The 23,105-nt window shown below is 40.6% G+C and overlaps 1 protein-coding gene across 1 annotated transcript in view; it reads right to left on the bottom strand.

Moving 5' to 3' along the window:
• ZNF804B (zinc finger protein 804B) overlaps positions 1–21,900 on the bottom strand; it is a 222,171-nt gene extending 200,271 nt beyond the window's left edge. The window contains 1 exon segment of the mRNA XM_030971126.1: positions 21,304–21,900. Coding sequence (XP_030826986.1) covers positions 21,304–21,615 — 312 coding nt within the window. The 5' untranslated portion in view covers positions 21,616–21,900.
• Positions 21,901–23,105: the final 1,205 nt, after the last annotated feature.

Raw genomic sequence — 23,105 nt, 5'->3', positions numbered from 1 at the left:
ACCGTACAAGCTTGAAAGTGGAATTGCATTTAAATTATAACAATTGCAATATTAGAACTTGGTTAATTTTAAACTATATGCAAAAGAAATGTTTCAGACTTTGTTTTAAAACATGTTTGCATATATTTGATTTTAAAGTAGGAGATAATTAGTCCTTAAAGAGAAATTATGGAAAATGCTGTACGTAGAATTGAGGATTACATCAAAACTAATGATTTTGTGCATTGACTATGTGCTTTTAAATAATAATTTAACTTTTATTTGTGCCAGTAAAGCTATTGATTCAGGTAATGTTTTCAAGGCTAATCTTATTTTCAAAAACTACAGTAAGATAGTATCCTGAAAACTAGGCATAGGGAGTATGTGACAACCACTTGTTACAGAAACACCCTTTTCTGAAGCAAAAGTAAAATCCTGTGGCAATGGAAGTGGATGGAGCTACTCCACTGGTGAGCAGAAGTAAGGAAGCAGGAAGATGCAGAGCCCACATGGTGCACAAGGCAGTCTTGCTGGTTTTGTCTATATTATGATCTCTATGCACAATACTTCATTAATTCTTGCATCCTTCTTTCTGCTGATGAGGTAGCAGAACCCTGTACCTGCCAGTCTGCAGAAAGCAAAAAGACTGTCTCAGACACACAGAACCCAAGCCCGAGTATTGTGCTTTTAATCTGCTCTGTGATTTGTCATTTTCCAGTTTTTCACCATCATGAGCAACACAGAGGTCTCCAAACAGCTCACCTCTCAGGCAAGCCTGAAGCATGTGCCTGCACTGAATTTCAAACTCAGTCTGTTTCTACCCATTACTGTTTCCACAAAAAGCATTCTTGCCATACAAGCTGACTTCAGCAGCCTGCTGCTATTGATAGCCTTTATTGTTTAGGACACAAAGAAGAAACATTTACTTCCAGATTTCCAAAGCTCTAATTAGAGACCTGGGAATGCAATACTTTAAAAATTAGATATTTCTGGGTATCTGCTTTTCATTACAAACTGCTGAGTCCCATTTAGCTCTCATTTACAAATGTGCTACATAAATGATTCATTGAGATTGTCTGCATATAAATAACTATTGAACTTTTGTTTTCAAAACCAAGTTTTCCCCACTCCCCAAATCACATACATCCCAAATACATGATCCTGAGCTGCATCTGGTCTCCCGGATCACAGCGGCCAACAAGTTCTCTTGATAAATCTGATTTCAGTTTTTAATTGCAAAAAAACCCAAACAAACCCCAAAAGCTATTTGCATTGAAAACAATTTTTGCCTCATTCTGTTTCAAGTAGAAACTCACTGGAGGACATCCATAGGAGGGCCGTAAAATCAGTGCAGTCCTCAGAGGCAACCAAGGGATAAAGCCATGAGCTGTAGCCCATGATCACACTGCAGTTCTCCTCCTGTGAAGCCTTAGGAAAAGGCTTTTGAAGAGCAGATCACATATCCATCCTGATTCTTTGCTTAAAAGAGTCTCTGCACAGACCAGAATACCTCACACCCTCTATGGTGTGTCAGTATAATCATGCCACATCCACATAAACTGAGCAGAGTTTATGTTCAATTACAGTTATATCTGAAATGCATTAAAACTGTGGCTTGATGCCTGAGTCCACACCATGTATTCATATCATCTCTGCCTATGTGTGCAGCAACAGATACATCTCAATTCCAGTAAGTGACATTTAGACACCTGCTGAACATGGGAAGAATGCCTGAGCCTCAAAGCCCATTGCTGCTGTGAATCAAAGACCATTTGCCATCTCAGAAATTAGCTGCTTTTGAAGACAGCATGTCCAGATGCAATGACATCTGTAGCTGTTGAGCCCACACCAAAGGCAGCAACGGAACAAAGGGCAAGAATTTTTTACTGTGGTATTTGATCCAGTTTTCCAAGTTATCACAGATTAAAGAAATGTGTACATTTAGAAAAAAATCTAAAATCTGAGATGATTACTAAAAGACAGATTTAGTAAAGTTAAAAGAAAACAAAAATCCCAACTCCTACACAAAGTATTAGGTATCTAACACAGAATTCAATGGATTTTAAGCCTTTCAACCAGAAGACAGTACAAAATCTCCCGATCAATCTTAACCCTGGAGATAAAAAAATGTGTTTGAACTTCAAGATTATCTAAGAGCATTGCCAAAAGTCCTAACACTCCCAGAACTCCCTGTTAACCAGCACTGACCCTTTGGCTGAGCTCCACATTTGCCAAGCCAGGCACCATTTCTTGAAAGAGCCTGGAAAAACGGGCTTGGTGAGAGCATGGAAACCACACAGAAACATAGACTCAGAATGAGGTCAGCCTGAGTCAGAAGGAACACTAAAGATCATCTACATCCAATGCCTCTGCCACGGAAAGGGTCACCTTGCAGTAGAACAGGTTGCTCAGAGTTCCATCCAGCCTGCCCTTGAAACAGTACTATGTTTTGGCATTCAGAAACACAGGAAGACAAGGAAAGCTTTTATGGACTTCAATGGTTAAAAAACTTGCCAGAAATTGTGAGCAGTGTGTTTTGTGTCCTTTCAACTGAAAAAATCCCAAACCTAATCTACATCTTCCCACAAGCACTCTAAGCATCACACAGATGTTTATACCTTAGGATTTTTTCACCTTTTTTTTTTTCAAAATCTTAGGAACGCTGTGCAAATGGCAAAGCTGGATGATGATTGCTGAATTTCCTCATCTCTTAAAGCACACATGTACCTGATTCATGGGGCACTGCAGGAATGCATTACTTAAAGCATCATGAACAGACAAGAGCAGTATAAATTACAAGTACTGTTACTACTACTAGTAGCAATAATAATAATACTTGACACTAGTACAAGCACCTTTCATCTGAGAAGCCCAAAGCACTTTACAAAAATCAATTATAAAGATGCTGTGAGGTGGGTAAGTATAATCTACCTCTTATAGATGATGAAACACTGGCTCATATCGGTTAATTGAATTGCTAAAGTTATCCAGGAGGCAGGCATAGAAGTACAATAGATAGTGCACATAAGACCTCCTCTGTCATCTCTAACTACCAGGAATTCTTCTTTCCAATGTGTCACCTATTTGCTCTCACTTATCATTTTTGTGAGCTGTCTTCAACAAGTAGTTTTCATTACCTTTCCTATCATTATAAATGACAGAATTAAGGATATAACATTAGAAAATATACTCCTGTCCCTTTATTTCCAGGATAGGTGTCATGTAGCATTATATGAACAATCCATTTACATGTTGTAATGCCCTTTAATATTTAGTCTTTTTTTTACTGTTTTGGGGAAGAAATAAAGTATTGCCTATCACAAAAAAAAAATCTAGTAGATTTTACAAAACCATTCACTTATTCTCATGCAAATACTACATAATCTAACTACTTTCTCTTTTGCCCACTGATTAAGAGGGAGTAGATTTTTTTTTTTTTAATAACATGAAATCATGCCTATATGGTCAGGAACAATGTCATGCTACATGCCATATGATCTCACCCAGTAAGCTGCTCAGACACTCCTGTTAAACGCACCTTCACAAGTGAATCCCACCTACAACTGCAACTTCTGATTTCAAGGACAGCCCCAGGCTGAGGGATCTGTGCTGAAAGGCCCCAGCCTGGAACTGCACCTCACCTTGTAAACTCAAAATTGTTGGTTTAAGATTGACTGCTCACAATTTAGTTACTTCAAATAATTAATGACAGTACCAGAAGCCTGCTACTTTTAGATTATCCTGAGTTTAATACAGGTGATTAACACCCAAGTTCTGCCAGAATATTCTCCTTCATTAAGGTTGATGTATTATTATTTTTTTCAAAAGTCAAGTACCAGCTAGTCACTTAGCTGCACAAGAAATTTCACCGACTGGAAAAGGAAGAAATCTCATTAAAATTTTCTAAGCCAAGATGTGTCAAGTGAAGTACAGATAATGCTACCACTGGACCCAGGCAAAAATTACTGACACTGTTCTCATAATATTAATGTGATAAATTTTTAGTCTTGTTAATATTACCATAAAATGAATGTATAGAAATGTAATATACATTTTTAATTTAAACATTAATTTCCCCATACACATTTCTTGCCTCTCCAGTAACAGTATCATATTTTATCAGGAGAATACTAGATCACTTCTTCTCTAGCTTTAGTGAAAATGTACTTTACTCTATTTTTTATATCTTGGAAAGACATCAGCAGTATTTAGATATTGTGGCCTAGAAACTGGATCATGTTAAGTGCTTACATGCACAGTGTCCCTTTGCTTTCTGCAAGCAGTTCATTAACAGGAAGCAGTTCATTAACAGGCCACCTCCATTTGCCTTTTGCTTCCCTTCAAGATTAATGGAGGAGCTTCCCAACCACTGCAGCTGCTGTGTTGTGCAGTCCTGTCTGCACAGGCGCTCTCGGGAAGGGGACTTGGTCATCTTGGCCTCCTTGTGCCTTCCTTTCCTGACCTTCTGCTCCTGGCCCTTCTCTGTCAGTCACCAGCTGTGGGTGTACACTCTGCACTGACCCAGCACACAGCAAGCACTAAGAGCAAAGCACATTGGAGCTTCCCAGGAGCAATCAGGGAGACATATGGATGCAATTCCTTCATACAGCATTCATTGGAACCTTCCTTTTCTTCTGACTTTCCCTTTTCCATGCTTGCTGAATGTATTTTTACCATATTACTGCATAAATACAGAGGGAAAGGAGGGTGGCCAAATGCCCACAAGATTTCTCATATTCTGTGAAAACACTACATGTCCTACTCCTATCCTCGAGCTCCAGTAAGGAAAGCTAAAATCAAATTTCGCTCAAAACTCTTTCTGCCAAAGAACATTCAGCAACTTTAATTCAAGATGACTTAGAATGGGAAGTGTACATGTCAAAAAGACATTGTTCTGTCTTCATGAGAGAACACAGCAATCCCATTTCAACTATCGGCCAAAAGAAGTTGGCCTGAATTTTGAGCTAAAACTGCCATCATTTTAAGCCTTCCTTCTCTTGAGAGAACAAAAACGGGGGCGGGGGAAGTAGTTACAAAAATATCTTTATAAGGATACAGAGAAATAGTCAGTTATTGGTCACAAAAACTCTCAATAAATCAATTAACCAACCTTTGCAGCATGTTAAGTTTGTTCAGTTTTCAAAAATGACAAAATATTAGCAAAGGTACAGCAGTCTTTAAAAGAACTCATATGGATAATGTTTGGTGTGCTAACAATACCAACTGCCCAAACACACACACTTTAATAGCCCAACCATCCAGAGTAAAAACCCACATCATTTACAATATCCTGCCTAATCCCACGTTTTCCATGTTTTAAATCCAGTACCTTCCAATACCCTCACATTTACATGCATGTAAATCTTTGAAATCAACTTGTATTAAGTTTTATACATTTCTAAATTTAAAAAGACACAGTTCTGCTGTTGATTCTGAACATTGGATTACAGCTTCTAACCTTTCTGTAGGAGATATCTAATTATACATCAGATCACATTCAAAACACAAGCCCCATTTAGCTTCCTTTAAAGACATTTCAGCCTTAATATCTCAGCCCAAAAGATCATTTAAAATTAACTCAGCTATACAACCACTTATGTTAACCTTGTTTGCTATTAAGCTAAACCTGATAGAAACTCAGTAATCCCCAATTACCCCTTTCTAACACAGATAATATAATGACCCAAAAGTAATCTGACTGAATTTCTGTTTCAGAACATAATTATAGGATTGCAAATATTTTTTTTTCTCCATGAAAACAAAAAATTCTGCGACAAATTTTGTATTACATTCTTCATGGAGGAACTCGAAGCATTCCGTATTTGCCATTGTTTTTTGTTAATATGCTATGCCTAGATTTATTTAATGACATGGGGTTTTATACAACTAGAAAAAAAATCAAGACCTTTATGTGCCAATCATAAACCAAAATAACACCAAGAAATTTTCTCAACTTCAACATATGCAGGATCAAGCCCTGACCTGACATTATCCATCAGTCTGTGTATATAACACAAAATTAATTTGGTATTTTAAGTTTTTACTTGTGATTGTATTTACTCTTAAATCCCCTTGGGAGCATAAAACGTTCACAGAAAGAGTAAGATGTGCCACTGCATATGGCAGAGTAACTGCATGGGAGCCAGGATTCTCTATAAACATTTTTTTTCCAAGAGATTTTGCTGAAAATCATGAAAGTCAAACCCAGTAAAACTCCTTGACAGAGCTCAGGGAATCACAGATTCATTCCTGCACTGGTCACAGGGTAAATAATGTACCTTTCTGACCCCTAGCTTGTAAAATGCCAGCCCCTGGTGCAGGAATGAAGCAGCGACCTGCTGCTGCCTTCTTGTCCCCAGCCTGCCATCAGCACTTGAGCACCTGTGACACTTTGCCAATATTAACTAATGGCTCAGACATAAATTATTGCACATGCCTGCCTAGAAACCACATTTCTAGGGACATACCTGCCATGAAAAGGTGTGGTCCTGCAACTAGAAAAGATATTGATTCATTCCTTCCTTTACGCAAAACCATTCTAAGCATCACACCTGAAGAGGGGAACTCTTCTTTATTTCCATTAAAAAGCTGCATTTTTTCAACTTGTAGTTTGCGATAAACACACTCACAGTAATAAAAGAGCAACAGTTTATAGTTTACACACACTAATAAAAACTCTGGAATTACAGTCATGCAGGGGAGGCAGTTCACCCATCTGCATCCTAAAACCAGCCCTACCTCCATCACATTGCCTGTAACCTATACACACACAGAGTAAATACACATAAATTAACTAAAATCCTATGTAATCTGTATCTGTGTTTCAGTTCCTTTGGGGGTAGGATTAAACCAGTGCCAGAAGGCTAAATATCACAGTGAAAGAGCTGACTTGTTTCCAGTTGCAGTTGTGGACTAATTCATTAACTATCTACAGGGAGAGCAAAAATATCCTCATTCAAAATTGCCAAGATTCTGCTTTCCAAAGATCTTACTTCTTTGTGTCAACTATTTTAGATCTGCTATCATGTTGCAGACCTTTGGCCATGGATGAATACCTTTTGGATGCTACCTTTGCTAGCTTGCTAGCATCATGAAAACTAAACCAATGGGGGAAAAAAAAAGTATGTTTCCTCATATTTTGCTTCCCCCCTTTTTTTTTCTCTTCCCCTTTCACCTTCCCAGGGCAGTTCTTCACATCACCTCCTGGCTGCTGAACCATGATGAACTCCAAATGCATCTCTGGCAGGATGAGTATCCCAGCCCTTCACCATTCCATCCTCATTATTCCTCCTGCACTTTTGGACCACCTCCTGCACTTTGGTACCACTGCCTTGTGGTACCACCATGCATGTGTGTAACTGCTAGAAGATGTACCAAGAGATGGGCCAGCAGAAAGTCATCATATAAATCCACCCCAGCTGGAGAAGCTGAAGCAGTCTCATAAGCCCTCTGGCATACCCACAGATGTCATTATGTCATTTTCCTGGATTAGAATCACAATGGAAATATTTACCACCTTCAGGTAGTAGACCAAGACATCTCGATCTCTCACTGGCTGAATGGTGCCATCAATAACATGACAGCAGTAAGACCTCCCAAAGGTGAATCCTTTTTGTCCAGCAAAGCACCAAGCTCAAAAGCTTCCCAGAACCCTGCAGTCATGCAGATTCCCACAGCATTCCTCCTGTGCTCTCACCTGCAGGACTGAAACAGCACAGTGACTCTCTAGTCCTGTGAAGAAACACATCTTATGTGGAAATAAATGGCAGCCCTCCTGTTTTATCAGAGGACAAGATCCCACTGAAGCCATTAAAGAGCAGGATTCTTCCTCAAGCAGCCTTACAGATAATGGCTGTAGGGAGATTTCTGGTATATATTATGTTAGAGGAAATTAGCAGTATTGCAACACTGTAATTAAAGAAAAATAAAAAAACAGCAATCCCTAACAGGGCAGCTAAACATACCAATCCAGAAAATCCATTTTATATTAATAAAGGATAATGCATTAGATTTCAAATGAAACCTGAAAATGACACTTGTCCTTCATAAGAAACTAATCACTTCTCTAAGCCAACAGCTGAGGTTAGCTGGTTAGCTAGCCTAGTCACTCACTCAGGCACAAAATTGTAACAGCAGAGAACTGGATATCAGTTTAATATTAAGGTATTAAGATAGTACTAGTTTAGGATTAATATTAGCTAATATTGAGATATAAAGTGTGATCACTAAGTCACATTTCAAGAATGCACTGCTCTGCATTCGTAATCCAGCAAAAGTTGCAACTGATTTCTGAGGAGCTTATTTTCTTCTGGAAAGATAAAAAGTGATTTTTGTGTGTATTTTACTAAGATCTGGTTTATTTCAACCAGAAATCTGGATCCTAAAATTAAGTGGCCCCAATGTTACTATGATGAGCCTCTAAAATATCTAGTATAACACCATCATCCCACAATGAATAACTCTTAATTGTCCTTCTGAATGAACACCTACCTGCTATGAGGATAAGGAATGTGGCAGCAAGTTCTGAGTCAAACTGTGTTATCTCAGGGAAATGTGCAAATCAAAGATGTGCTCCATAAAGAGAAAAAGAAACTGTTTGAACACCTTTGCTATAGCAGTATGGTTTGTATTTAACTGTTTGCGTTTCAGTAATACAGAAAAGACAGTCACTTTATAGAGTCCAGCAAAAATATACAAGGCTTTACACTTGGAGCACAGTTGCATTTTCCTTCTAATTGAAATTCTGTGACTGAATCACAGTGATGCTTCCACCCCGTGGGTCCTAGCAACTAGTATTCACTAACTTTAACCATATTACTTACTAAACAAAATCTAAATAAAATCTCAGGACCAAATCCTGCTGGCATAAAACAGCCTTAGAAAATGTATCAATTTAACAGTTTGATTTACACAAGCTAAAATTCTACCCTGAACAGTCGCTATGCATGTCTGCTTCCTGTGAATCTTAAGAATTCTTGAAGAAACTTCAAAAAGTACTACAAGAAGCTCATTATGATTCACCAATACTCTCTCATCTGCTCTTTGTCTTTGAAGTTTGCTGCCTGAATGGTGAAGCTGAACTTTCTCTCCTCCAATCAGCATATGCATATCACATTTATTGGGAATCCTCCTGTCAGGAGCACAACACAGATTTGTAAAGGGATTGGTGAGGAAATGTCGCTATAGGACACGAAAGAACACAAGCGCACACTGCTGCTCTCAAGGTGAAGAAAAAAGGAAGCTTATTATCTGACTTTAATATTTATAGTTTTCCAAAAGTGACAGTGGATTGGAGCGTGAAAGTGCCACCTCTCCAATGACACTGGACAAGCCAATAGCCTATCAAATTTCTCCTATAAAAGAATGCAAAAAAATAAGTTATTTACAGAAAGTGCGTAAGAGAGTTCGTTACAAGAATGTAAACATCAGAAGGCTTAGAAAATCTTAAAAAATCAAAGTGACAAGGAAATTCACCTGCTTCATCTGATCCAACCACCAGACTGCTGTCAGGAGATCCAGGTACTACTCTTCAGTCCTCAGAAGTCCCAACATCCCGAGACTGTGCTATTTTCTGCAGAGCTTGTTGGAGCTGGAGCCCAGGCTGCACTTATTCTGGTAACTGAACAGGGCCTGGACACAGGCTCAAGCACTAGTGGTGCCATCAATTCTGATTTTTTCACAATGCTTCCAAACACAATTTTGTCTTATGACACCCCCATTCTCTCAATGCACAGTTACAGTTTTGGGAACAACAGTGTCTGAGAGATTTGCCCTGCAGGTGGCTAGCAGTCCCATACACAGGTAGGATTTCAAAGTCAGTTAAAAAAAGGAGGCTTTTACCTGTCACTGAGTGGCTCCTCAGTGCTGTTAAACTCTCTTGGAATTGAAACTGCAGCAATGTCAATGTTTCTGCCCTACCCTAGTTCCCAAACTCTCTCCAAGAAATGTTTGGGGCAATGCTACTTGTTGAACAGCACAAACATACTGGAAACAACACTCACAATTTCATTGTTTAGCTGATTAAGCTCCAATGCCTGGCACAGTCCCCGGTGTTGTTTACTAATGCACACACATTGCCTTTGAGGACCTGAGCCTCAGTGCTTTCTGTAGCAGACTCATTTACTTTGCAATTAACTCCCTGTTCACATTTACTATCCCCCTTCCGTTCCTCTCACCAGTCACTTCTGAAAGCGGTCCTCTCCATACCTGCCAGCTGTAGTGCCCACGGGTCTTTGTTCACTGTCCTTCAGAGCAGAGGCAAGGATTCACATTTTTGCTCTGTGCTCTCCTCACTGTGAAGCAGTGTACAATTGGAGTACTAAATCACTGTATTTGAGGGCTCATTCTTAATATGCAGATCTTATCAAAATATATTAGTACCATCAAGTAGAAAATTGACACCTTTATGTTTCTTCAGATATCACAGATCCTTTTTAACTCTGTGAGAGACTTGAACCCTACAATTTATCCTATAGTATGCTGTAATCAGAAGCATCAATCTTTTTAAGGCTGTCTAATGTCTAATGCCTGCAGTCACCATCCTTATTAGCCAGAGGTTAGAAGAATAAACGTAGAGAACTACTCTTACTATGATAAAAAGAAACATTTTCTTTCTAATCATATAACTTGAAGAGACATGCCTTTTTCTGTAGGAAGAGACTCAGAAGTCTTTGAGTATTTAAAACACTTCAGCATAAGGTGCTACAATTACTTAATCAGTTATTATTCTTAAAAGGCCATCAGGAAGCACATTAGGATTTCTTAATGGCTCCCAGGTGAGCAGAAGGTCAAGATCTGAACTTTACCTGAGCAGACATAGGAAGAAAGGCTGTCAGTGATTCATCAGTTCATGGTGATCTCACATGCTGATTATTTTGCTATGCTTGGGGGCATGGTTTGGAGTAGCTTGGGGTTGCTGAGTTTGGGATTTTTTTTTCTTTTTTTTTTAATTGAAGTTTACTGCCTGGTACAGTAATAAAGCACAGCAGTTAAATTTTTTTTTTAATTATATATTTCAAGCACTTTTTGAATTATAACTGTTCTTCAAATGGTGCTAGTCAGAACATCAGGGAAAAATATTACTACAAGACATGTTTTGGGAAATATTTGGGATAAAGAACTGTATTTCAGTAGAGGGAAAAGGTTTTCGATGTCCTTATTACTGGAGTTAACAGATGAACTTCAGATTTAAAAAGAAAGGCCTTGAAAACTGTTTATCTACAGGAATATTTCTAAGTGTACATAATCAGTAATCCTCATTTGCTATAGCTTAAAAAGCAAATCTTCAAGAATACACAGTGGAAACAAAACATTTTTGCTGTAGATTTTAAGCACATTTTTCTGCCTTTGGTCTTTATTGACTGTGAAGATTATGCTTCTGTTAAGTCATTCTGTAAACTTGTTTAAATCCCTCTCAAGGAAAGGAATTTTCTAACTTCTTCCAATTTGCTGTTTATAATGGTCTTTACTGATGAAAGCTGTCATATATGCAAATCAACATAAATATTTAAAGGCTGATTCCACAACCCACAGAAATCAAATTCAATCACCTGAAACCTCAGTGATTCTGTAAGGTGAAGAAATAACAATATAAACAGCAGATAGCTGTCAAAAGAAAAAAAAGAACCCAATGAATTTATTTTCTCTATTATTCTTTCCCCATTAAAAGCAATAACATGGCAGATGGATACAACCTTCTATTTCAAGTCATCATATCTTCTTTATATAATAAAAAGCCCAGTGCACAGATTTATTAATGTAGTCAAAATGAAAGGCATACCTTTATCCACCAAGTGTTATCATTTTCAAATAAGACATGTCCTCTAGGGAATAAATTTGAAGGCCATTTTTTACTCATTTTTTGGGAAAGGTTTACTTTTGAGATAAATAATCACAATATTAGATCTGTATTTTTGAAGTTTAACTTATAAAATATGTTTATTATAATGCTAAGCAAAAAACATCTATTGTGCAGTATATACACAATAAGAATCTCCTGTTGCACACGGTATAGAATACACTGGTTATAAATAGGTCTTCAGCAGAAGATGAACAAAGTATAAAATCAGCAAGTTTATATATTGAATACTTATTTCAATGTAATTTTTGGTTTATAGGATATGAATACATCTGCATCAAAGAACACAAATCTGTGATTTTTCCGTTATTAGTCATCACAAAAATTTATCACTCACTCCCAGAAAAAGAGCTTTTTTAAAGTGGTGCTTATTTGTGAATAAGCAGTGTCTCCAATATTGCTCCTTATATTGCCTCTTTTCCGTATTTAATAGCCAAGGATGCATTTATCATTCAAATGAAAATTGAAATCTTTGTATGTAGTACCAACCTGATTTTTCTTCATTTGTCTGACTAAATTATTTTTTCATACGGGTTTTGCTATCTTCTCTTTAGAGTGAAGTGTATATTGAAACATTACAAAAGGAAAAAAATGCCTGTAGATGTATACAACAAAGCAGCCTTGGACTTCTATACAGGAAGAGCAGTAGTACAGCTTTGTAAGGACAGCGTTAAGCATCCAGACAGCTTGAAGAAGCTGCATATGTACTCACTGACATTTATGGGATGTTTATTTATTATTTGGTACACACAAACTACTTGCATGCACATCACCTTGTGAGTTTGTTCCCTCTGGGGACCTACACAATGATGTTTTTCAGTTTCTTTTCCTGAACTAGTCCTCAATATCTGTGGGACAGATTCTGATCCATGTCCATCAGACCAGGCAGCCACTCCCTGTGTGGAGATACCTCCATGCCTCAGCTGCTGTTTGGCACGGACCTGCAGCCATGCGGGTTTTGGGAATCCTGGATATTGTGTTCCTACACCGTAATTCCTTCCAGCACAGAGGAGCCATCAGTGCAGCACCTGGAAGTCAGCAGAGCCTTTCCCAGGCTGAGGAATCCTTGTTATCATTCAGTCCACCGACCACTTACCTCAGCCAGCATTTGGACCACAACATTCACCAAGCAACCAATGCAAGGATCCTGCAGTCTGTCTATCTGCAATGCATCACCAGAAGCCTCTTGCAATCAAAGACTGCTTAAGGGCAGGCTCAATACATCAAGATCATAACTGGGTTTTTTAGTGTCTAACAATGGGTGGCATAAATATACACATTCTACTTCTTCTTAGGTCTCCATGTAAAATCCATGGTCAGAGTTTACACACCTCACAGAAGTCATACTTAAACTGAAAATGTGATGATTAGCACAGAAAAATGAAGATTGGTTTAGATGAACAATTTGTACTGGTTACTTCTGGAACTCATAAAGCTAATAAAATTAGAGCTATAAATGTCTGAATATGAAAACTTTTATTTGAAAAAAATACTCAGAACACCTTAATAACTATAAGAATTTGCATTTCTAGCAGACCCTCTAATCATAGTATTCATACAGATTTCATTCATAATTTTAACCCCAAAACATAATCTAGCAAATATTTTGCTATGAAAGGGTGTATTTTAGGGAACTCTCTTCTTACACTTTCTAATCTAGTTTCCCAAGTCTTCCTCACATGTTGCAGTCTAAGTTGGAAATGAGGGCTGCAGATTTACAGCTGATTACAACTGAGAATGTTCTCAAAGACACCAAATACAGCTCTCCAATTCAGTCTGGGCAGAATATTGATAGAATATTTCTGTTGACACAAAAGCACTAAATCTGTTTTAAAATATGTTCCAGGGAAAACATCAATTGAAAAATTGATATCAACTAGAGTTGATTAATGTATGAATTGTTTCAGAGCTGCATGCAATCCCCCAGCTACAGTTCTATTTCTTTACTTGAACCAGCTTGCCAATTATCATTATGCATAACTATGAAACTGGGACAAAATTTTGATGATGTTTACATCTTATCTAGTATGCACATAAATTTAGTCTAGTATTAAAAAAAAAAAAAAGAAAAAAGAAAGAAGAAAAACCTGTAATTAAAGTGCCTTATGACAGGGCACAGAACAATATGTTCTGCACAGTGAAGAGCATCTTCAGGTATGTGTACCTACCCCATGACTAATCTTGATACTTGAGCCCTGCAGTTGATTGTACAAGACAAGCAGTAATGTGTGCCCACACAAAACACAGAAATCCAGGTCTGAACTTTAGATATCTGGCCCTAATATTGCAGCAGCCATATCACATATGCAGATTATCAACATAAATCATTTTAGTTCTCCTCATTCAGAGTTTGGAAGGTTCAAAGGCTAAGAGCAGAGCAGGCTGAATCTTCAAAAAACAGTGCTTACAACTGTCAGTGTGGATGCTAAAAAGTTCTTTTAAAGGTTTTCTTATTGCCATTCAGATATGTTTATATGCATAGACGGCTGCATGCACATATGTTTACAAAATGGCTAATTCTCCAGTGAACACTTCTTAATTCTTGGGAGGGTCAAACTGGATTTTAATGGTACTGCATGTTATGTTGGGAATTCTGGTTCCTGCAAGTGCATGCATGCATCTGTGCTTCTTTTTAACATCAACTTGATGTTGCAAAAAATTTAATTTGACCTTTTATGCAGATTATTCCTAATCCTTTTTTTTTACCGTGGAAGGTGTACAAAACTTAGATAGTGAGATCCTAACTCTTGAACTCTAAAAGAGGGTCTACAGCCTCTGCTCTGTTTTGTAACAAATGTGATACACTGTTTTTCATGGATAGACACATAAAGTAGTAAAAATAAACATTTCACAGTGTAGCACATTGGGATTTTAAAGTTAAAGCACTTCAGCATGCAGATAAAAACACTTTGAATGTCTTTTTTTTCCACAGAAAAGTCAACATATTCCCTAGGACAAGTGAGTAAAATTAACTTTGCTGGTAATGATTGAGTCTTCTAAAATGATCAGTTGTGACATAATAAAAAGACTTATCAACATTTCTTCATGCAAAAAAGAAAAAGAAAAAAAAAAAAAAAACAAACCCAAAACCAAAGCAAATCAAACAACAAAAAAACCAACTCAAACCAAACCAACGAAACAAAAAAAACAAAAATCCAAAACCACAAAACCCCAAAACAAAACAAAACCCACTGACAAAAAACAGCCAAAAAAAAACCAACACAAAAAACCACACACACAAAAAAAAATGCTCAAACTAAAAAGCCCCAAGCCTTGCAACCCAAGGCTATACAATCCACCAGAAAACTCAAGGAGGGGAAAATGCCTACATTCTGGCCAGCCTTTAAAAGCTTTCATTTCCTTCTCCATTTAGGTGGTTTTTTACAGGGGACTTTTGCAAAACTTTGGTAGGGAATAAGTAGATTCTGATTATGAGATTTTTTTTTACCATAGTTTTCTTTTCAAGGAATCTAATCTCACATGCAAGCATTTGCATAAATAAAGTTACTCAGTTTATTTAGTTGTAAACTGGTCAAAACAAAGCGTTCATTTAGACAGAGGAAGGAACAGGAGCATCCTCCCCAGCAAAGCCAGGCAAGTGCATACCATGGACAGCACACGTGGGCAAGAGTCCAGAAAACAGGGCTGAACAGGCAGAGGAACAGCCTTTAATGCTTAGGGCCTGGGTAGGTCAAACCACCACCCAAGGGAGCACCTTGGATCACAATCAGTAGGTCTCTATATTAATCTTCAAATTTGTACACAGTTCAGAATTTTAAAAAATTAATAAAATAAGAAAACTCACTAAACTGTTCTGGGTAAAATGCATATGAACTGAAAGTGAGAATGTAAATGGATGTAATGGCAATAATTCTGGAACTAATGGACAAACAAGCATTGCCAAATGCAAAATAACACAGAAATTGATCTTGGTTTACGAACTCAATTGAGGGACCAATAAAAATATTAGACTGCTGGAAAGGTGCTGTCAGACATAAAGCACCTGTTTAACATTATTGCTAATTGTGGGTGAAGGAAATGGCCCCAGTAGAAATTGGTTGAAGATGATTAAATTTAATTGCAATGCTATATACAAAGTGCTAACCACTCACTGAATTAGAATCAAAATTGCTCAGAAGTGATAGATTCCACAAAAACCAGGTTTAATACAAGGCATGAGCAGCAAGGCTACATGTGGCACAAAGCACATTCTCATTTTCTGAAAGTTCTTTCTGCCTCTTACATGTTGCAGAATTGCACAAAAAGCACCATAATAGGAACCATGAAATCAGGAAATAAGGTCACTGTAAGGTGGAGTGTGGGCTGCAGGGATGCTCATATTCTCCAGCACAGCGGAGGCAGGAGGGTTGGTAGGAAACACAGCCCACTCTGAGACACAAAGTGCCAGGAATCAATGAGATCAGAAACAGTTAGCAGGAGTGCCTGCCCTTGGTTTGTGTAAGGCAGATACCTCTGTAAGCCAGCCCCAAGCCTTCAGAAGAGCGCACAGAATCCCCCCTGGCAGGCAGCCACTGTTGCTGGAGGCAGCTGCCAGAGACTTTTGGCACAGAAGAGTGAAAGTACAATTTTCCATCTTCTTTACAATTTCTCCCTTTTTTCTTTCCACAAAATTTTATTAGTGCAGTTGGGGTTTTTCCCCCCTTTCCTTTTGTAGGAATATTTATTAGAGTTGCTGGTTTATTATCAGCCCCTTTAGACTCTATTTCCTAATTTTACTTTTCATGCATTTTCCTTGTAATGCTCCAGCACACCCTTCCTCTCTGCTTTCAGTGCTGTTGAGAGTGCAGTCACAGTGCTAAAGGATGCAGTCAGAAATGCACAAGTTATTTGGTCTTCCAGTAATCACCCAGGTGTATGGTGGCTCCTCCTTTAACCTGCTGTCACCTAAGCCATATTTCACATGGTACACATGCACCATGTCTAGCCTTTAAATTGCTTTTTGACAACTGTGCCTGGCACGTGTTTTCCACTGGCTGGTGGCAAACACAATACTGTCACTTTGTGGCAGACTTGGTTATGCCTGTTTTTCCAGCATTGATCTCAGGTAGACAGAGAGAGCTGCTCATGCCACGTCCCTCCTGTTCTCTATTTACAGTCATTCAGTCCTCAGGCTCACTTCAGTTTTTGAAGTTTCCAAGTGCCTTGTGTTGTTGTCTGCTTCAGAGAGTGCTAAGGTGCTACTCAGTCCTGGTTATATTTGCTTTAGTGCTATAACAGCTTGCTTATGGCTCAGTATCAACTAAACCATCATTATTTCCAAGTACCTGCAATGTACTTAATTAGAACTGCTGGAGCAGCCTCTGGACATGGGGTGAGAGCTGTGCTTTTTTAAGGGTAAGTCTGTGTAACAGAAAAGCCTTTCCTATCCCCAAAAACCCAAAGAACTCAGGCAAGCACTGAGTGCAACGGAGCAGCTGCTTGACAGCTTTATTTGAAAACAGCTTAGAGAAGTACATGAAAAATACTGTATTCAGCTGAAGCTGCAGGGAACAACGGAAGAAAAATAATTAGCCAAGTCAGAAATTGGCTAAGGCACTGGGTCTTCTGAGCCTTCTATTTCCTTCAAAATACAAAGGGATCTTTAAATACTGAGTAGTAAACGAGACTTTGTTTATATCTTGTCTTAAAAAGCCACAGGAAGAACAGTGTACCCTAATAACATCCTTGGCTTAGAAATGATTCAGAAGCAAGGGGGCCATCTGCTGAATTCCCAGTACCATTTTCTGCTGCAACCTGGAAGTTTCTTCAAAAGTTTTGCAGGCAAGTCCTTTTCAGTGCCAGCTTTGCCACGTTTGTGAAGCATGGCAGTAAATCTCTGAGCAGGTTGGGCTGCAGGTGAGTATGACAGCATTATCTATCATGACTTCAAAAAGTAAAACCAGTACACTGATCAATGTAATCTATTTAGGACTGAAAAATCCTATCATCACTCTGAAGTGTAAGTAATATCTCTGTATCATAATGAATTTCCTTAAACAGCAATTTTCAGAGACAGAAAATTTGCTCATAATATGCTCCTGAATATAAATTTTCACATAAAATATAAAAGCTTAAAGCACAGAATCAGCTGTGCTCTAAAATGAGCAGCTTCCTTCATTGGCTTACTGTCCATTATCCTTAGTAATGTTGGCCTCATGTTCAAACTCAGCATTTCCTTCCCCATGTAAATCCATCAGACTCTACTGATAAAGGATTTACTAGTGACTGCTTTTAATTCCACTCTTTCTGAATTCATCACTACAAACTTCACAATATTCACAGCTAGTACTTTCTCCAATATGTAAAAATGGGCAAAGGCAAGGTTAAATTTTTAAAAGATTTTATGACAACATCACGACAAATTCATTACATACCCAAAGTGTGTTATCCTTGTAGTTCTATGTATCTTATTCTTGTTCAAATTGCTACAGCTAAAGTCCTCTCTGCACACCAGGAAGAAGAACCAGAATTGTTTCTGGTACAATAATAGCAAAGTATGCTAAATAAATACTACATAAACACCCAGACTGAAAAAATCCTTGCTCATAAATCCATGAAATTTGATAAAGGTATTTAAAATATTCACCACTGTTCTCATTTCTTAAAGCATAGCCTTAAGTCTACTGACATTTCATGGTCTGTTAATACAGAACACTTTAAATATAGAAAGGTACATATTATCCATTAAAGGCTACATAGACTCATGTATAAGATCACTCATAGTGTACAAACAGAAGATTGTTTAATGGTACAAATGATAAAATCAAATCTTCAAGGCTGCTTCCAATTCAACATTTTAAAAATGACTGCAAGACATAACTTGTATCTTTCAAAGTTATAATCAGGAGGGATTGAATAAAAGCACAGCACATGGAATACAAATAAATGCCACTTGCCTAAGATTCCTTCTTAAGGAAGAGGTCCCAAGTTTAACTCAATAGCTGGAGAGTTTGTTTGCATTGTGTGGGGCATTTTTTCATGTTTAAAACAATTTTACTACCTAAGTCAATAATAAATCTCAATATGTATGACTCCCACACCCATAATGCACAATGTATCCAGGTGGTGTTTTTTGCTGTTCACTGTTACCAACTTTATGCACACTGATAAGGAAGAAGGATATGGTCTGGAAAGTTATAAATTTGTAGGCACATGCAGATTACTCACTGCTTTCAGTATTTAATAGCAAACTATTACCTCTGTGACAACTGAGCATCCTTTATTTATCTCCTAAAATCTGAACTTCCGTATCAAAATATGAAAATAGCATATATAAACCAAGAGTAAATTCAAAATATCAAACACATGAAAAAGTTACAGAGCTACAATTACCCAGCATTAATAAAATCAGGCACATTTACTCTCATGAGCTGTCCAACACTCCCTCTCCAAAGGGCTTAGCCTATGACCTCAAGAGCCTGACTAGCTTCAAAGAGTTGCCACTAAAATAGCAGAAGAAAACAAAGAATAAATTTAAAAAAATAAATATATGTAGAGAAATAAAATTTTTCCCTCGAGAATTCAGAATGAAAGCTAAGGATTGCTAAAATTCAGTCCTTTCTGTAGAAATGGCCCCAAAACATATAAAACAGCAACTCGTGGTAATACAAATTTAGGAAACAAGATGTTCTGTCTTAGTGAAAAGTAATATGAAGTGCCCTTGCTACTTTTTTCAAACTCTGGAAAGCTCACATGAAAGAGCATTTCTATACAGTGAAAGAGACTTGAGATTAATTTCCAACTTCATAGCTTTTTCCCTTTTCCACTAAACCCTAGATGGTTGGCTTAAGACTAAGATGGTTCAATTTAAAACAAAATCCTTTGAAAAAATACACCTCTAAAGAATAAGGAACATTAATTTTCATTGGTCTTCTTCTCTGTTACTTACATATTAATATTAACAAAAATTGCTCCCACCCAGTAGCAGGACGACTATTTGTTAGTGGCCCTGTGTTTAAAATGATGATTTGTTAGTGGAGTCAGACAAATTTATTTCATGAAGTATTTAAATGGACAAGAGTGGTGTTCATACTCACTGGACAGTTAAAAAGGGAAAGAAATTGGAAAGTGAAGGATTTGGAACATAATATTCAGAGGATAGTATCTTCCCAGGTTTCTGATACTACTCAACTTGAATATCAGTTGTTTAAATTCTACAAAATCAGTAGTATTTCTTGTTCCCATTTTACATCTTTGGGATCATTTTTCCATTTGACCTAATTTCAAACAGAGATCTCAGTAAATGTTGCCGGCATTTCAGGGGGCTCCACACACAAAAGTGGAAAGTGGATGAGCTCCATGGGTCAAAGAACACAAACACAGCTCAGCCAATGACTGATCGATGATACCTGCGGCACACTGTGTTACACTGCACACGACAGGCACAGCAGTACGAGGGAAGAACTTGCAGATGCTCTATCAGAGTCCTAGTGCATAACATAGAAGGGATTTTGGAAGCACAGCGAAATATGTGTCATTTTTGTTCACTGGAAGTCAAGAATGAGAAAGCAGACTTTAGTTCCCCTAAGGTATTTAGGGTGTTGCGGGGCACAACCCGGCATTGCCGAAGCTCAGGGAATCCCATCGGTGGGCTCAGGCTGTCCCTGGTACCCGTGCAAGGCAGGCTCGGCGGATGGCAGGTCCGTACCCCTCCGTGCGTCACACACCGACACCCGGCACGGTGACAGGGAAAGTTCGGTGGCGACCACAGGGGCGGTTACGGTGCCACAGCCACGGCGGAGAGGCGCGGGAGAGGCAGCGGGGCATGGTCGCCGCCTGGGCACCTGCGCGGTGTCCCCCCGGCCCCCGCTGCCCCCGGCAGCACAGGACTCCCGCTCGCCCCCACGAAACGCCTTTAGCGACTCACGGACACCGTCTAGGGTAGCTCAACGGGTCTGCAATCTCCGCAGGACTACTCCAAACTTCACGCGTGTTCTACCTAGACGTCGGTCTAGACAGGTAGTTCCCAACGCGCCTTAGACAAACTCGCGAGTGCATTTTTTGGCACACGAATCCACAAGAACGATCGCTTCCCTCCTCCGCCGCGTCAAAACCTTGGACAAGGTACTAAACCGCGACACCTGGAGCCGACACGGCGCCTTCCCCTCTACCAACCTCCAACTTCTCACCAAAGCGTCAGAAATTAACCTTTCCCGGGGCACGAGCCCGAGACGCGGTCCACGGATAACCCCAGCGAAGCCGCAGCCCCCCCGCCCCACTGCCGAACGCCAGCACCGCCCCCAGCCCCGTCCCCGCGGCCACTCGCAGGCAGCCGCCGACGGAGAAACTTTTCCGAGCCGCTCGGCGAGGCAGCGCCCACACCGGGGTCCCGCAGAGCGGGACCGAGCCGGCGCCCACGCCCCGCGCCCCCCGCAGCCGCGCCGGCCGCCCCCAGCGTGGGCATCCGCCCGCACCGCTCCTACCGTGCGGGGGGCAAGTGAGGGAGGGGGCGAGGAGGTGGCAGTTACCGGCGAGCGAGCGCCCTTCTTGCAGAGCGGTCCCCTGAAGACGCCTTTGATGCCGCGGTAGTGCCCGTTGCTGAGGTGCCGGGAGCTGATGACCAGGTAGCACGCCATGCGGGCCCCCCGGGCGGGCGAGCGCGGGGCGGGAGGGCAGCCCGGCTCCTCCGCGGCGGCGGTGCGACCTCCGCCGGAGCAGAAGCCCGCATGAAGGAGCGGGCGGAACCGCAGCAGCGATCTCCCTGCTCCCGTCTCATCCAGCGCCCGGGTGAGCGCTGCCAGCAGCAGGATGCACTGAAGGCGGCGGCAGCCAGAGCACATCTGAGAGAGCGCGGAGGCCAGTCCGCATGCTGCTCCGCGGGTGGGAGACGGGCCGGGGAGAAGAAGGGCAGAGCGCAACTTGCACAGTCCGCCGCTGCTACGGCCCTTCCTCCTCTCCCTCCTCCCGCTCCTGCTCAGACCAGGCCACCCGGAGCCGACATCCGGAGGGGAGTTTCTCCGCGGCAGCTGGAGCGGCGGCTGCTCCCCATGGCTGTCCCCAGCGCCGGGCTGGGCGGTGGATGCAGCCGGCACAGTCCCCGCCGCCCCACTGCTCCCGCACGGCCGCCGCAGTCGGCGCTGCGCCTCGCCTCACCTCCGCCGGCGGGGGGGGGAGGCGGTGCGAGGGGGGCGGAGGAGGGGTAGGGCCGGAGCGGGGGCGGCGGCGGGGGGGAGGACATTGCCCCTCGCCGCCTCAGGGAGGGGAGCAACGCCGGCAACCCCGGGCGGAGCGGCCGGGAACGCGGGGGTAAAGGCAGCGGGGTGTTCTGACCGCTCTCCTTCTCTTCGCCCAACTATCCCGTCCTCGATGTCGGCAGGTAACGTCCCTTCCCCGCCCGCCTCCGGCTGCTCTTCCACTTGTCCCCGGCATCCCCTGACCCTCCTTCCCCTCCGCTGTCCCGTGGGCTGTCCCGGGCAGGGGACGCGCACGCCACGAGCGCTGGGCATCCAGGCGCGGTGCCGGGAAGCGCCGCTGCGCCGGCCGGGAGCCCGGGCTGGCCCCGGACTGCGACGGGGCTGCGCGCAGCTGCCTGGACCTGTCTCCATCGGCCCCCCTGAAAGCGCGTGAATTTGGGTGCGCGGCGTCATTTACCACTTCAATGATTTACACTGAATCGCAGGTCTGAAAACCTTCCCCCAGTAAATAGCTGGAACAGGTTGTTCCTCTCCCCTTCTGAAATACGGAGGAGCGAGATGCCTCGGACCCACTTGTGGAGACTCAGTTTCTTCTCATCAGGTCACAAGTATCATGTCTGCTCTGCTGCTTGCTAAATCGATAAAATAAATCAATAAATCACACAGCCTTGGTAGTCACCTGCAGATCATTCATTTCTTCGAAGTAGATTGCCTTAAACTGTAGATAAGAATTGTTTCAGTTTTTTCACTTAATCTCCTAAAAGCATATGCTTTCAGTTATTTAATGAATGAAACTGATAAGCCACAATCATTCTAATTTTAGATTCTCAAGAGCTTTTTTCTATGAACCTAATGAAAATAAAAGGAAAATCTCACACAATCCACCAAACTGATAAAGGGATCATGACAAATCAAATGTTATTTTTTGACTGTTTATGTAACTTGGTGTTGTACACTCCTAATATGGAGCATTGTATAGTGTTTCACATACCATATTAAGTTTTACTATATGTGTGCATATGTACGCATATACAAATCATCGAATATATTATTATGTATTTTATTAATAAATATAGTAACATTGTTATAAATAAAACATAATAATTCTGAATTTTGAATAACCAAAGGCGGAAGTA

This window comes from Camarhynchus parvulus, chromosome 2, assembly GCF_901933205.1.
Source record: "Camarhynchus parvulus chromosome 2, STF_HiC, whole genome shotgun sequence".
NCBI lineage: Eukaryota > Metazoa > Chordata > Aves > Passeriformes > Thraupidae > Camarhynchus > Camarhynchus parvulus.
This window is presented reverse-complemented; position numbering and strand designations above follow the sequence as displayed.